Source organism: Sapajus apella, unplaced genomic scaffold, assembly GCF_009761245.1.
Source record: "Sapajus apella isolate SASKATOON/1434 unplaced genomic scaffold, GSC_monkey_1.0 scaffold24, whole genome shotgun sequence".
Lineage (NCBI taxonomy): Eukaryota > Metazoa > Chordata > Mammalia > Primates > Cebidae > Sapajus > Sapajus apella.
Genome location: NW_022436964.1, coordinates 2,122,867 through 2,138,508, shown reverse-complemented (window position 1 = coordinate 2,138,508; position 15,642 = coordinate 2,122,867). Strand labels below are relative to the sequence as shown.

The 15,642-nt window shown below is 40.2% G+C and overlaps 1 protein-coding gene across 6 annotated transcripts in view; it reads right to left on the bottom strand.

The window, feature by feature from the left end:
• FRMD3 (FERM domain containing 3) overlaps nt 1-15,642 on the bottom strand; it is a 363,027-nt gene that overhangs the window by 117,572 nt on the left and 229,813 nt on the right. For 5 of the 6 annotated variants that reach the window (XM_032290836.1, XM_032290837.1, XM_032290835.1 and 2 more), the window contains one exon: nt 11,416-11,458. The exons of the other annotated variant lie outside the window; for it this stretch is intronic. In XM_032290836.1, coding sequence (XP_032146727.1) covers nt 11,416-11,458 — 43 coding nt within the window. Of the gene's footprint in view, nt 1-11,415; nt 11,459-15,642 lie in introns of those variants that run through there. 6 annotated transcript variants of the gene reach the window in all.

Sequence of the window (15,642 nt, the reverse complement as noted above, 5' to 3'; positions counted from 1 at the left end):
AGTAACCTGAACATTTTAGCCAAAAAGTTAGCAAGAATACATGAAACTGAAAGCAAGAGACCCAGGGACCTGTTTGCTGCTGATGTTGTATAACTAGCCAGACCTTTGGAATTATGTTAGTAGGTGTAAAGCAATATGTAAAAATAACAACTGTAACAGCCAAATTCACCTACTTACATAACTTGGTATTGAGATTTTATACTATAAAGTTGCATCCAAAAATCAGGCATTATGAAGGCTCTCCCACCACAGGGAAACATGAACAAAGCCTTCCTACCCACTTGGCCCACACTTGAACCACCCCTAGTACTCACATACTGAGCATGGAACTTTCTGCCCATCGTGGTTATCATTCAGATGCTCATGCTGCCAACACGTGTAGTTCTGAGTCATGTGGGTGGGCTCTTATGAAAAAATGAGGGCATTCCTGAAGGAAGAAGAAAACCCCTGCAAGTACTGCCCCAGAGATATAAGAGCTTCCCCGAGGAGAGGCTCCTATTCCTTATTCCTCCACTACCCCTGTTACACTACCCTCCTTCCAACGAGGAGTGCTCGGTACTCCCTGAAACCCTGCACACACCACTGCACCCAATCAAAATGATGTCAGTGTTGCCGCCAACCATTGCATAAACATAAAGTCAAAAATTAGAAATCATGGCTTGTCAAATGTGCATATCATTTAGAACTGCATGCTATAAAGTTAAGAGTTTTTGTTGTTACTATTGTTACTGTCCTCTCATTCCATATTGGGAAACAAAGAAAGAGCACAACATAGAAACCATTTATAGGCTCAAATTGCATTAACTTTCTGGGAGAAGAATCAAATATAAAACTTTTGATGAAATGGTAGAACTTGGGACAATAAAAGACACCTGGACCAACTTAATGAGCTGTCCCTAGAGTAAGGTAAAAAGGTGTCCAAAGCTGGAGACCCTCCATGGCTGAAACAAAAATCACAGCTGCTCATCCTAAAAAGAAGCAATGGGAAGAAGAAAACTGGGAAGAACAAAGTCATCTAAAACTGAACCACAGTACTTGGGACTTGGTACTTTTTGATTTATGTAATGAGCTGTGTTGCGTTGTACATTTTGCTTTCTTTTGTAAAGAAAATGACATTGGGACTTCCACCTGTTCCCTAAAAAGAGCATTTTAATCCTAGTCAGAAAGCATTTATTATGAATCAATAACATGCGCAACCTCTTATGCTAAGCCATGGAGCAGGTGAAGAAATTTTCCAAACCCAGTGCTGGGGATTATGATGAGACAAGTATGGGTAAACCAATGAGGATGATGGGATAGGCTGCCCCTAGCTCTGGAGGCAGGGTTGCAGCCACAACAGGGATTGGAAGCAGTGGATTGTGCAAAGCTTGACTGTCAAAAGAATGTGACCAAGGTCAGCAAAAAAGAGCAACATATACAAAGGGGGCTGGAGGCAGCAAGTCACAAAGAAAAGACATGAAAGCCCCCTAGAGGCTAAAGAAAAATGCTGAGGAGTATGGGAGGTCTAAAAAAACAAACCCAGGTCCACCTAGAAGCTCAGAAGAGAACCCTATTTGGAAATAGGATCTTTAGAGATGTAATTGATTACTTAATTACAATAAAGTCATACTAGGTGAGGGTGGTCCCTAAATCCATTGACTGATACCTTCATAAGAGAAAGGAGAATGAGACTTTGACACAGGGGCACAGAGAAACACAGGGAGACACCGTGTGAAGACGGAGGCAGAGTGTGGAGTGAGGCAGCTACAAGCCAAGGCAGGCCAAAGATCGCAGGAAACCAGCAGAAGCCAGAAGAGGCAGGAAGCAGTCTTCCCTAGCGCCCTCGAGGGGAACATGGTCCCGCTGACACCTTGGTTTCAGGCTTCTGGGTTCCAGACCAGTGAGCAAATAGATTCCTATTGTTTTAAGCCACCAGTATGTGATAATTTATTATGGACGTCCAAAGAAACTAACATACTCAGCAAGGGGAAAACTGGAAGATCAAATGGAGTTGAGAGTCAGGCATCCAAGCTGGCCTCATGAATAAGAGACCTGTGGCTTTACACCAGAGCAAAATCAACGCTCTTGATTCTCCTCTCTCTCTCTCCCTCTCCCTCTCTCTCTCTCTGTCTGTCTCATTCTTAATTTTCTACTAACAAAAAAATCATTCATTAGTAAGAGAGCTCTTTGTAAGATTAGCCCCAAGGGCGATACTGGAAAGCTAAGGAACGAGACATAAACATGAAGTACCAAGACTATCACCATCAGAGTCAGGAATTCCATGTCATCCCAGGTTTCCAGGGAGTGCAGTCATAACTTCTGAGAACCATTGTCCTCAGCCAGCAACAACTTGACTCAGTACTGCTATTATGGCTGAGTTGCATGCATGTGCTATACAGAGGCTAGGGCGGTCCTTCCTACCCTGACTTGTATGCAGGAGCCATTTCCAAACACCCCTGCCCCTTCAGGGTGCTTGGCAGCAGCACAGTCTCTGGTAAACAAGGCAAGAATAAGATCTTAACTACCTTGCTGTGCTAATCTGGCCTCAGACAGGCACCAGCCAGGATTAAGTGGAGAGCTTTAAACAAGCTTTAAACAAAGAGTAAGTGAGCTTTCTTTCTTCTAGGTCTCTGTTTCTATAAAACATGATTAATGCATATGCACCCTGATTCCTTCCTTCCCTCCTTCCTTACTTCCTTTCTTTTTTCCTTCCTTCCTTCCCTCCTTCCTTTCTTTCCTCCCTTCTCCTTTCCTTCCCTCCTTCCTTCCTTCTGTCCTTCTTTCCTTCCTTCCCTTCCTTCCTTCCCTCCTTCCTTCCTTCCATCCTTTCTCCCTTCCTTCCCTCCTTCCTTCCTTCTATCCTTCCTTCCTTCCCTCCTTCCGTCCTTTCCTTTCTCCCTTCCTTCCTTTCCTCTCTCCTTCCTTCCTTTCTTCCTTTTCTTCCCTCCTTCCTCCCTTCCTTCCTTGTTTTGCATAAAGCTTTCTCTCCTTTTGTTTATTTTATTTTTATTACCAAGTGATAAAAGAATATATTCTCATGGTATAAGATAAGAGTGTAACATAACTACATATACTAAAATGCAAAAGTCTCATGTCCCTATAGGCCACTCTCTTCCCCAGAGGTAACCACAGTTAAGTATACATCTTTCCAGTCCTTCTTCTGTACACTATATAGTCAGACAAAAAATTCTATTTTCATATAAAAGTATCATTCTTTATGTGGTATTTTAATCTGATTTTTAAATTCAACCATATATCTAATTAAAAATAATAAATAATGGACATATCTTTCCATGTCAGTAATATATGTCTGCCTGTTTTTTAAATGACTTTGTATACATCTATAATTTAGCCTTGCCAAAATTTCTGGCCTTTTTAATTGCTTTCTTAATGTTGTAAGCAATGCTGTAATGAACATTGTTGCATAACAGACACCTGTGTGTAAATATATTTTTGCTCTAGATAGATTTGTAGAAATTGACTTGCTGGACCAAAAGAGAGAGGCATTTTTAATCTTGAAAGATACAACCAGGTTATCCTCTAAAGTGGCTTTATCAGTTTACACACTCTCACCAGAAGTGTTACCCTCATTCTCATCAACTGGATATTATCAATAATTACAATTTTCTCAGTATAGTAAATAAAAATATCTTATTGTAATTTGCATTTCTTTTGTAACTCATGATATCGAGCATCTGTTTGTGAGCTTCCTGGTCATTTATTTTCATTCCTTTTCTGAGTCTTTTGCATATTTTTATATTTAGTGTTGCGTCTGCTGGTTTGCAGCACCATACATAATACATCCTGCATATTACTACTTGTTAAATACTTGGCAAATGTTCTTCCCATTATTTTGCCTATGCTTTAATTTGCTTTACAGTCCTTTATTCAGCAAACACTTACTAAGAATCTGTTCTGTGCAACAAAGTGTTCTAGTTCAAAAGTTTAGCTTTTGCACAAATTTGTCAGGATTTTGCTTCATTGTTTCTGGGTTTTATATTTTCCTTAGGAAACCCTGGGCTACCCCATGATTATAAAACATATTCTTAAATTTTTACCTAAAACGTTTATAAATTGCTAAACATATTAGGCTTTTGAGCACATCTAGAATTGATCCTGTGAATTGTCTGAGAAATATCTGTAGCTTCCCCCCCCGCCAAGTGGAAAGACAGCTGTCCAAATATCGTGCCTTAAAAAAATGCCTTGAATAAAAATTTATCTGCCCCGGTATGAAATACGATCTTTACCATAACCCATATTCCATAAATAATGTATTGGTGTGGGTACTGGGAACTGCCTTCTTTCTGTTCCACTGATTATTTTCCCATTTCTGGCTCTATCTTAATTGCCATATGTGTCTCTAACTATGTCTCCTTTAATTGCTAGGGCTCACATGCCTTGGTTTACTAACAGAACAAGGATCAACCAGTGGCCTTTTTATATATTTATTGGATAGCACTGAGCATGTTTCTTTTGCAAATGAATCTTAGGAACACTGTCAAATGCCATAAAGAATCTCACTGAATTTTTAATTTGAAAATTATTGAATGTATATACTAATTTCTGAAGAATTGACTTTTTTAAGAATATTAACTGAAATATGAGATGTCTTCATTATTTGAGCTCTTTTTTATCCACTCTACAACAATGCCACAGTAGGATTTCACAGTTTTAGTCACACAGATCTTGCACATTTCTGTTAACATTTATTTGTAAGAAATTTATTTTTACTTATTACTGTAAATAAGGCAAGTCGATTTCCCCCATTAAATTTGAAAAACAGTTGGTGCTTGTGTACAAGGCAGCTATCGTTTTAGGATATTGATCTCATAACCAAAGAGAAAAGGCATTAGTGGTGGGTGGGGCATGACTAGGGAAGGCATGTGGAGAGCCTGGAGAGATTTAGAGAGGACGAAACCAAGTATAGGACACCATTTGGGTCTCTGAGAGTGACCCAGCATCACTCAACACCATCGGCTTAGCTGAATGGAGTGAGATGTAGAGGACAAGTTGAAAGGAGCCCCAGGGTAGTTGTGGGAAACTCTTCTGTGAGGAACTCTGGGAACAATGAAGAAATGGTGGCATAGTGTGTTTAGGCAGAGAGGAAGCCTTAGAGAGCATACACAGGTTTCCATGAGGCTGAGCAGTTTCTGCCTGTTCCAGAGGTGAATATTGATGTGCTGAGTGCCAATGAGAAAGAGACCCGGAGTGGGGACCACAAGAGGACAGTGTCTAGAGACTTGCACCCTAAGGCCATGGCAGGAACAATTGGTATCAGCAGCACACACCAGCCCCACTCAAAGGCCAGGTGGGACCAGTTTCATCTCACCTGGATGCAGTGGGGAAAGATGCCAACAGCCTGAGACATGCTGAGGAAGACTCGGGGAATGTACATGAGAGAGAGGTCACCCTCACTACCCAGATGGTACATATGTTTCTCCAACCTCATGATGCCATTCTGGGGTAGAAAGAAAGGAGAAAGCTCTTCATGTGGAAGGAAAAACAAATATGGAGTATGGGTTTTCAAGTGATTACATTTAAATTCTGTATTGACTGAGCAATTTTCTGAAAGTGATCAAATTCTACACTAGCAGATCCTAAGGCCAGGCACTGTGGATCTCTGCTGTAATCCCAGCACTTTGGGAGGATCACCTGAGTTCAGGTTCAAGACTAATCTGGCCAACATGAAGAAACCCTATCTCTACTAAAAATACAAAGAAATTATCTGAGCGTGGTGGTGGATGCCTGTAATCTCAGCTACCCGGAAGGCTGAGGCAGGAGAATTGCTTGAACTTGGGAGGCAGAGGTTGCAATGAGCTGAGATTGTGCCATTGTACTCCAGCCTGGGTGATAAGAGTGAAACTCCGTCTCAAAAAAACAAAAACTAAAACTATACTAGCAGATCCTGAGTTACCCTGAAGTGACAAGATTAAATGCTTTGTCCTAAGAGAAAGAAGAAAATCACAAGTAAAATAATAGGAAAATTATACTGCATTTCTGCACAACCAAGTCATAGTGTGTAACTTTTAAAAAGTGTTTATGCTGATATAATTTGAGCAGCTACAAAGGTCCTGTGGAACACACAATATCTGTCCTCTTGATGTGTGCCACTTCATGTGTACACATTAGGCCACATTCCACAGTTATATAGTCAAGGCTAAAAACTCTAAGTGATAGCAGGGTGTGGTGGCACGTGCCTGTAATCCCAGCTACTCAGGAGGCTCAGGCACAAGAATCACTTAAACCCAGGAGGTAGAGGTTGCAGTGAAGTGAGCCAAAATCATGCCACTGCACTCCAGCCTGGGTGACAGAGTGAGATTCTGTCACCAAAAAAAAAAAGCTCTAAGTAAGAAGTCACTGTTATGTTGCATAGCAACATTCCTTCATGAAAAGCAAGGACTCTGCAAAACCAAACATTCAAAAATATGCAATTCAGTTAACACTTTGTTTGAAGGCAATCTGTTATCTGAGTACTCTTAAAGAAACAAAAAAATGGATCAACATCTCAGTCCACATTTGCACCTATGGGTATGGCAATGGCATAGGGAAATTAGAAGGGTATTCCCTCTGCACTGCCCAGTCATGAAGCCCACCTGCATTTTAATCTAATAGACAAGCAATAATTAAAAGTTTGATTTTAAGGTTCTAGTTCCAGGTAGAATGGGTTAATTGCACTCCACCTTATCTGTCTCACTGAACACAGCTACAAAAGATAGGCAGAATATGCGTGGTAGCTATTAAAGGGCTCTGAAAAGTAAATAGTAGCAAGCAGAGTGGAAAGGAAGATGAGAGTGCAAAGGACCCCACTAAACCTGTGGTGAATTCACCACGATTTTCCCTTCAGTATCCTCTGGACAGAACCCAGGAGATACCTGGAAACTGACATCAGCTCCTAAAGAAAATGCTCCAGAAGAGGCTCCTAATTAAAGCTTCAGGAGTAGAAAGGGAAGTGCTGGTTGCAACGGTAGTAACAGCAAGGGTGCTGGAGACTTCTTTTCTGAAAGGTCTCAAGCCTAATTTCTTTAATAGTTATAAGACTACTCAAGTTATATAGTTTACGTGGGGTGAGATTTGGTAAGTCATGACTTCTGAGGAAGAGATCTATTTCATCTAAGCTGTCAATTTCTGTGCCAAGTTGTTCTGTGGGATCTGTAGTAATGTTCCTTCTCTTGTTCCTGATATTGGTAATTTATGCATTCTCCCTCTTTTTTTTTTCTCTCCTCCATTTTGCTAAAAATTCATCAATTTTCTTGATATTTTCAAAGACTAGCTTCTATTTTCATTGTGTTCTTCTATTATATACTGATAAACACAGCAACTTGGATGAATTTCAGAGTTATTATCCTGAGTTTAAAAACTGATCTCAAAAATTGTATCCTATATGATTCCATTTACATTATATTTTTAAAAAAGAAAACTATACTGGCATGAAACAGACCAGTGGTTGTGAGTGGCTAGAAGGCAGTGATATCACCACAAAGGCACAGCACAGGCAGGTTTTGGGTGATGAAAACCGGAGCCCTGTTCCTGTTTGGCATCCTGTCCATGGTGGTGGTCATGAAAATCCTATGAGTAAAGGCTCACAGAATGGCACACAAAAATAAAGTCAATTTTAGCATATGTTAATTCAAAAATCAAAATATTACCATCTCTTCTAAGTTCAGAGGAGAAAAGATTTTAATTTAAGAAATACCTTAATGTAAAAATGTACACCAAATTAGTAACTGTGTAATTAGTTTTTCAAGTAAACAGACATTTCTCTCCCTTCACAAGCTTGAAATTGTCCAGAAAGATAAATTTAATTATCCCTATTTTCAACAAGTTTTGTAGAAGCAAGCATTCTCAGATAACATTTGTGGGAGTTAGATTGTGTCCTTTGTGTCATTAGATTTCTTTGTAACATTTTTGTGTCATTAGATTCAAATGGCTACAAGCTCCTTGACTAGATATTTATCACCAAAAAATTTTAAAATGTATATATCTTTAGATCTAATTATTTCATTTCTAGAAATTTCTAGCACAGATGTACTTTTACAAGATGCAATACTGTATACAGCAAGCTTACTGCAGTATAATTTATAATAGCAAAATACCAGAAACCACCAAAACCACCTTTATCTCCCTTAATAAATACATAAGGGATTACACCTGTAGTCCCAGCACTTTGGGAGGCTGAGGCAGGTGGATCACCTGAGGTCAAGAGTTCAAGACCAGCCTAGCCAATACGGCAAAACCCTGTCTCTACTAAAAATACAAAAATTAGCCCGGTGTGGTGGTGCATGCCTGTAATCCCAGCTACTCAGGGAGGCTGAAGCAGGAGAATAGCTTGAACCAGGGAGGCAGAAGTTGCAGTGAGCCAAGATCACACCACTGCACTCCAGTCTGGGCAACAGACTGAGACTCTGTCTCAAAACAAATAAATAAATAACATACATGCATACAATTAACTCAGAAAACCATTTTTAAATCAGGCCAATAATCAATTACTGATATTTTAAAATTTCTACAATTAAGAAAAAATAACAAAGTGAAGAACAATATATAGAGACTGGTCTCATTGCTGTTTATCAAAGGACTTACATATGTTGGGAATTGTATACATTCATAAAATTCTTGGAAGGATATACAAAATATTGTTAGCAATTGTTATTTCTTTGGGGTGAGCTTGCTATGGGAGAGGAGCAAGGAAATAGTTTTTGTCTTCATTTTAAATCTTTCTAAACAGTTTGAAAAAACATACACATGATAATTTTTTAAAACTAGTAAAAAAATAATAATGTCTTCATACAAGGTTTGTTAATCAGGATAGCTGACCTTTGGCCAATGCTGGGAAACATCATTCTTGGGAATATCCATAGTCAAAAGGATCTTAATAGGGTCAGAGAGAAGGACCAGAATGTCCTTCATCCCGTGTAAGTGAGAAACAGGTCCTCCAAGGAATTCTGCAGCCGTTGCCTACTGAATGGTGATATGGGCATTAAAGGAGGAAGCCACTGGGGCTCTGTGACCAGACCCTTTTGATAAATTCATGGATGAGTCCCTGAGGTTGAACTTGGTTTCTCTGGATTAACAATATAAAAGCCTTAGTTTAAAAATTCTTCTAATTTAGAGTAAAGTTAATATTTCTAGGGCATATGTACAAGAACACAGAAATTCTTCATAATCATCAACAACACAATAAACTAGGTTTGTGATCTTGAGAAGATTATATAATTTTTTGTTCGGTAATGTCTTCAGCAATATAACAGGGATTGGGTAATGGGTAAGACCCTTGCAGTTCTAGAATCATTGAGTCACCCTTTCTGGTTCACACACTGAATTTTATACAACTCTATTTTCCAGATTGAGATTTCATTTGTCATTAGATTAAAACTGGCCAGTAGTCAAATGCCAATCTTTATACTATTCTAACAAAACATTATGCATTTTAGGGTGGGTGCAGTGGCTCACGCCTGTAATCCCAACACTTTGGAAGGCCAAGGTGGGCAGATCACGAGGTCAGGAGTTCGAGACCAGCCTGGCCAACATGGTGAAACCCAGTCTCTACCAAAATATAAAAATTAGCCAGGCACAGCGGTGTGCACCTGTAGTCCCAGCTACTCAGGAGGCCGAGGCATGAGAATTGCTTGAACCTGGGAGGCAGAGATTGCAGTGAGCCAAGACTGTACTACTGCACTCCAGCCTGGGTGACAGATGGAGACTGTCTGGAAAAAAAAAAAGTCATTATACTTTTTAGTTGGTTGTTCAGATTTGCTGTATTATAGAGACAATTCTCTTAAACACTGAATTTCTCACAAGTTTTAAACTTCTCACAAAGTTTAAAGTTTTGCTTTTATTAAGTATTGAAATGCCTTTAAAGATAAATTTCTATTTCAAAACTGGGTGTGGCTTAAGAACAAAAGGAAAATACTGCATGGCATTTATTAAATAAGAATCAAAGTCAAAGAACGATTTAATATACTGAAAAATAGTCTAAATATTTTCAAATACATAAACAAAAATATCAACGTTTTGTAGTTAAGGGACAAAAGCTAGGAATCAGCTATTTTTTCTCAGGCATTTTAGCTCATTCTCATTATCCTGCATATCATACCATATGCAGCCTCCTGGGACCTCTATCCTGCTACAGTACTTCTGTTTGGATGCACATCCCAACTCTGTTCCACTCTTGCCCCAATTCTTCTCCTGCCCCACCCCAACTCTGTTCCAGCCTTGCCCCCCAGAAGCCTGGCTTCCATGGACTTCCCACACCCACCGCTGCACTTGTGCAATCTGAACACTCACTAGCCAGAGAGAGTTTTGCCTTGAAGGATGGAAGAGGGAGGGGAAGGAAAAGAAAGGGAACGAGGGAAGGAGGAATGAGAAGGGAGGAAGAGAGGGAGAAAGGGACAGGGAGGCAGAGAAAAAGAAGAAAGTTGAAGAAGAGATACATTGGCCACTAGTTTGTAGTCCATGCTCAGTTTCTTCCTTCTTTCACCTGAAAACCCTGCCCAGAATAATTCCTTCATATTTGAAAAAGGAAAGAGTCCCTTGAATGATGACAAGTGACATGATATGCACCAACCAGATCTCTGATTAGAAACTGATTTATCGCCTGCATTTCAGAGCCCTGGGAAAGTAGATGTGGAGGGATAAATGGATTTGGGACAGGCAATAAATGTGCATTTCAGAAGTTCTCCTCCGAACCGTAAATAAAAGCAGGTTGGCTACAGCCTAGCATGACAGGCCAGAACAAAACATCATGTCACCCAGGACCACCAGTCAACGCCCTCCTCATAGGATCCGGGTCCCAGGTAGACAACTAGAAAGATGTTATTACCCAAGCCAATTTCCCCAAGAGCTCACTGGTAAATAATAATAATAATAATAATAATAATAATAATAATAATAATAATAAAGAAGTTCAGAACACCAGAGATTTAAAACAATTACCCAGGAAAAAAAATGTTTTTATTTCATTTTTGGGAGTTCAAGGAATGGAAAAGGATGATAGTCTTCAGCAAAGTCATTGTTAAGATTTTAGTTTCCAAACACATCTGCTTCTCCCATCTCCCTTAATACTGCACCCCCTCCCACACTTAACCACTGACTAGCAACCCTCATAATCAAAAGGAACCAGATACCTGGTGATTGTATTTAAGAGATATTTAACCATCCAATTCCAAAGCTCCTGTTCAAATATCAAATATGAAGGCAAGACGGTGGGGAGGGGGAGAGGCCCAGGAGACTATAGGAATAATGACTTCTGGTGCAGATAAGGGTCATAGAAAAAGAGGGGAGAAGATACAGAGCTCTCCTGGGGAGAGAGAAGCCCCCACTCCCCCCAACACCTCTTCAACTCTACCTAGTTTTCCCCTGGCAGGAGAAAGTATTTCAGGAAACAGTATCTATCTTTGGACACGTTATAGAAAAGTAAAGTCACAGATTGACACTTACATTTCATTTGCTTGAAGATGGACTTGTTAGGTTCAAGCCAGTGCTAGGGAGGGGAAAAAAAAAAAGCAGAGATCAGGGGTCAAATTGCTGGACCATACACTGCATACCTAATAACTAAAAGGAATTCCAAAGTACAGCCTCAGTTTCCATAGATACTCTTTGGCATTCCACACTCTGAAGACCAACATAAACAACTTGACAATAATCATAGTACAGACAAGGATATAAATTACAGAGTCAACATTTTCCAAGTAATATGTGAGTCGGACAGTTGCTAGGAGAGAGGGACAAGAGAAAGAATACGCACTCAAACGGGATGTTCTAGTACCCCTAATTGACTCCTAGGTGATCCTTTGAGCTCCATGGTTCTGTGAAAGACTTTTAGCATTTGACATCCATGACCTCAAAGAGTCACAGTCCAAGACAGCATCAGCATCCAGTCCTGCTTCCAGGCCAAATTCCCTTAAAAGGAATATTGGGCTAAGCTGGCATTATCCCTATCACATGCAGAGGCAACTCTTCATTTATAGTAGGGAGGGGAAAATGATCTTAAATATCTCATTTTCAGAGGCCTGAGGTCATTGAGAAGAAAAATCAGCTCTATCAGAAAACAAAGAAGTCAAAACACCAGGAGAGCTCAGAACCATGTTACTGACAGGCATTTGAAGTAGGCACCACACTGGTCCCGGTGGCTGGCCCTCTCCTCAGCCCATACAAACATCACTTCCCACATGCTGAAAGCCGGGCAGCTCTTGAGATCACTAACCATGAGGTCCCTGAAGCTGCTCAGGGAATGCCAGTTAGAGTCACTTTATACACCTGTAGTTTAGAGATGATACAGGGAGTATCCTGGGGTATCCATCCTGAGGTCAGGGATCTCTCCCTCTTGTGGCACCCCACCTGCTTGATGCCAGAGAGGAAATCAGAAGAGCAAACTTACCATCCATTGAGCTCTTGCACCATCCCCTTTGTGTTATCCAGTAAACCTCAGGTCCTGAATTATCCATATTCTTTGATGTAAATACATAATCATAATAAGAGCTAGCATTTGTTGAGTGCTTACTAAATGCGAAGTGCCATTCAAACATTTCCATGTGTTTTCTTATATAGTCCTTTCTACCACTCCACTTATAAATGAGAAGCCTGGGGCTCAGGGTGTTAAACAGCTTGCCTAAGGTCACTCTGCTAATAAACAGTGAAGCCAGCCATGCAGCAGGATTCTAGTGCATGGGCCCTTAGCCTCTCAGCTGCATGGCCTCCCAGCTGATCACTTGCTCTAAAATGTACATTCTTCTCGGTGAACACTCCCTACTTTCTCAGGAGCTTAAAAACTGAATCATCAAACTAGTGGTTTCTAATCTAGAAATCACTGAGAGTGTCAGATCTCTGAAGTCTTCAAAAACAATAATGGAACTCTCATAAGCGTTTCAACATTATGGAAAGTCTAACCAAAAAAAAGCACATATTTACCTTTGACCAGGTTGCACACACAAACTGAAAAAGCAAGTCTTTTTGCTTCTGGTTAATATTATATCAACTCATTTGGGGACCCTTGTTCTCTCCTTCTAATCAGAAGTTATATAGTTATAACTGAACAGTGGAAAACTCATTGATTATATCACTTACCAGCTATAAACCTGGTATGAGATGCTTAATCTCTCTGTGTCTCAGTTTCCTCATGTATAAAATGGGAATACTAATCACACCCCATCTCATAGGGCTGTTGTGAGGATTTCAAAAGTTAACAAATGTAATATACACAGTGCGTGATGTGAAAATAATAAAATGCTTGTTAGCTGTTGCAGTTGTTGTTATTGTTATTTAATAGGTACAGTTTAATTGGTAGGCCACATCTTTGTGCTCCATGGAGGAGAACAAAAGTATATGCGCTCCATGGAGGAGAATAATAAAAGAGGCCCCTGGTGATTAAATTACTGTTCTAGAAATAAATAGGAACATTCATAACTAAAGTAAGAAAACAAATAGCAGCAAGAGATCAATACTTATTGCTTTGCAGAGGAGAATCACCAGTCATTTTGCTAATAAAGTCCAAAATATAAATATGTTTTCAAAATTCTCCTTGCTTGGCATTCTTTGAACTCCTCAGCCCTTTCTTTTCTAACTTCAACCTGCTTCTCCAACTTATCTCTGACTCCAGGGGTGAAAAGTCAGTTTCATTTTGTGTACCCATACCAGGGCTGTGAAGAGGATACCAAAACCAGGTGCAGGCTCTGAGAGAATGAGTGCCATGATGGATTGGCTTTGCCTGTCATGCCACGATAGATTGGCGATGTCTGCCACGGAGGGAATAGGGAACATGTAAGGCATGCCTGCAAGGTATTTGCCATCTGTGTCCTAAATAAATTATTTCCTCTAATTAAACTGGCCTCTTAGTTGCCCTAAGAAATACACCTTGCAGTTTCAGATCAGTTTCTACCATCCTTTTCCTTTTAACCTATTCACAACCTACCTTTGCCTTTCAGGCCTGGTGTATCTGTTACCCACTTCTACAACATAATCATTACACACTTTTTCGGGACAGCTATTCTCCCCCAAAGGGATAGTCATGGGTATAGAGTACTAGGAAAAATAAGCCAGTAATAATAATGTTTCAAGGAAAGACAGGAAATCATTCATTCAAAGAGGGCCAAGTTCAACTTGTTAGTATTCATTAAACCACTAACACAGGAACAGAAAGCCAAATACCAATACCATATGTTCTCACTTATAAATGGGAGCTAAATGATGAGAACACACAGTCACATAGAGAGGAACAACACACACTGGGGCCTATTGGGGGGTGGAGGGTGGGAGAAGGGAGAGGATCAGGGAAAATAACTAATGGAAACTAGGCTTAATACTTGCGTGATGAAATAATCCGTACAACAAACACCTATGATGCAAGTTTACCTAGGTAATAAACCTGCATATGTACACCTAACTTAAAAGTTAAAAAAGGCTGAGCACAGTGGCTCATGCCTGTAATCCCAGCATTTTTGGAGGCCAAGGTGAGCAGATCATTTGAGATCAGGAGTTTGCCACCAGCTTGACCAACATGGTGAAACCCCATCTCTACTAAAAATACAAAAATTAGCCAGGCGTGGTGGCAGGCGCCTGTAATCTCAGCTACTCAGGAGGCTGAGGCAGGAGACGCACTTGAAACCAGGAGGTGGAGGTTTCAGTGAGCCAAGATCACACCATTGCACTCCAGCCTGGGCCACAAGAGAGAGACTCCATCTCAAAAATTTAAAAAAAAAAAAAAAGAAAGAGAGAAAGTTAAACAAAAAATCTGACAGGCACATGGCCCAGCAATTTCTTTATTTTCCAACACAGCATGTGAACAAAGAGGTACCCAACAAGAATTTTCACTGCAATATTATATAAAATTACAAAATATTAGAAATAACATTAATGGCCATCATCAGGAAAATGGGTACATAGACTGTGGTCTGATCATATTCTGGATGATTCTGCAGCAGTGTTTTCTTTATGTGTAACATGGACAGATCTCTAAGGCACACTGTGGGATAAAGAAAAGTAAACTGCAAAATTTATCACTATAACTGCAATTAGTTCTCAAATTATGCACTAAACCACCACAGAGAAACCCAACCACAGTAGACATCAGTCAGCACCATGTGGATTATGAACTTGAAGGAGTACTCAGTTCCAACAATAGATTTTGCCATATATATTAGCACCTTCCTCTTGGTGCTGTCCTTGTGATAGTGAGTTCTTGCAAGATCTGGTCATTTAAAAGTGTGTGGCACCTTCCCCCCCACCTCCTGCTCCCACTGTGTGAGATGTCTGCTCCCCCTTTGCTTTGCTTTGTAAGCTCCCTGATGCCTCCCCAGAAGGAGATGCTGGCGCCATGCTTCCTGTACAGCCTTCTGAACTATGAGCCAACTAAGCCTGTTTTCTTATCAATTATCCAGTCTCAGGTATTTCTTTACGCAATGCAAGAACAGCCTAACACAGTACATTACTCAAATAATTAAAAATCTATTTTTTAAAAGATGACAGCTAATGTCTACTCAGAGGGTGAAAGTGATTTCATGTAAATTAGCCTGAAAGAATTTACACATGACAGGCAGATATAAAAAGCAGCTGAGCACCCAGGGTTGACACTGTGGTCAGACCCAGGAGGCAGCAGGCCTCTATTCAAATCCCAGCCCCAACACTCACAAGCTGTGGACTTTGAGTAAATTCCTTGGTTTCCTCACCTTC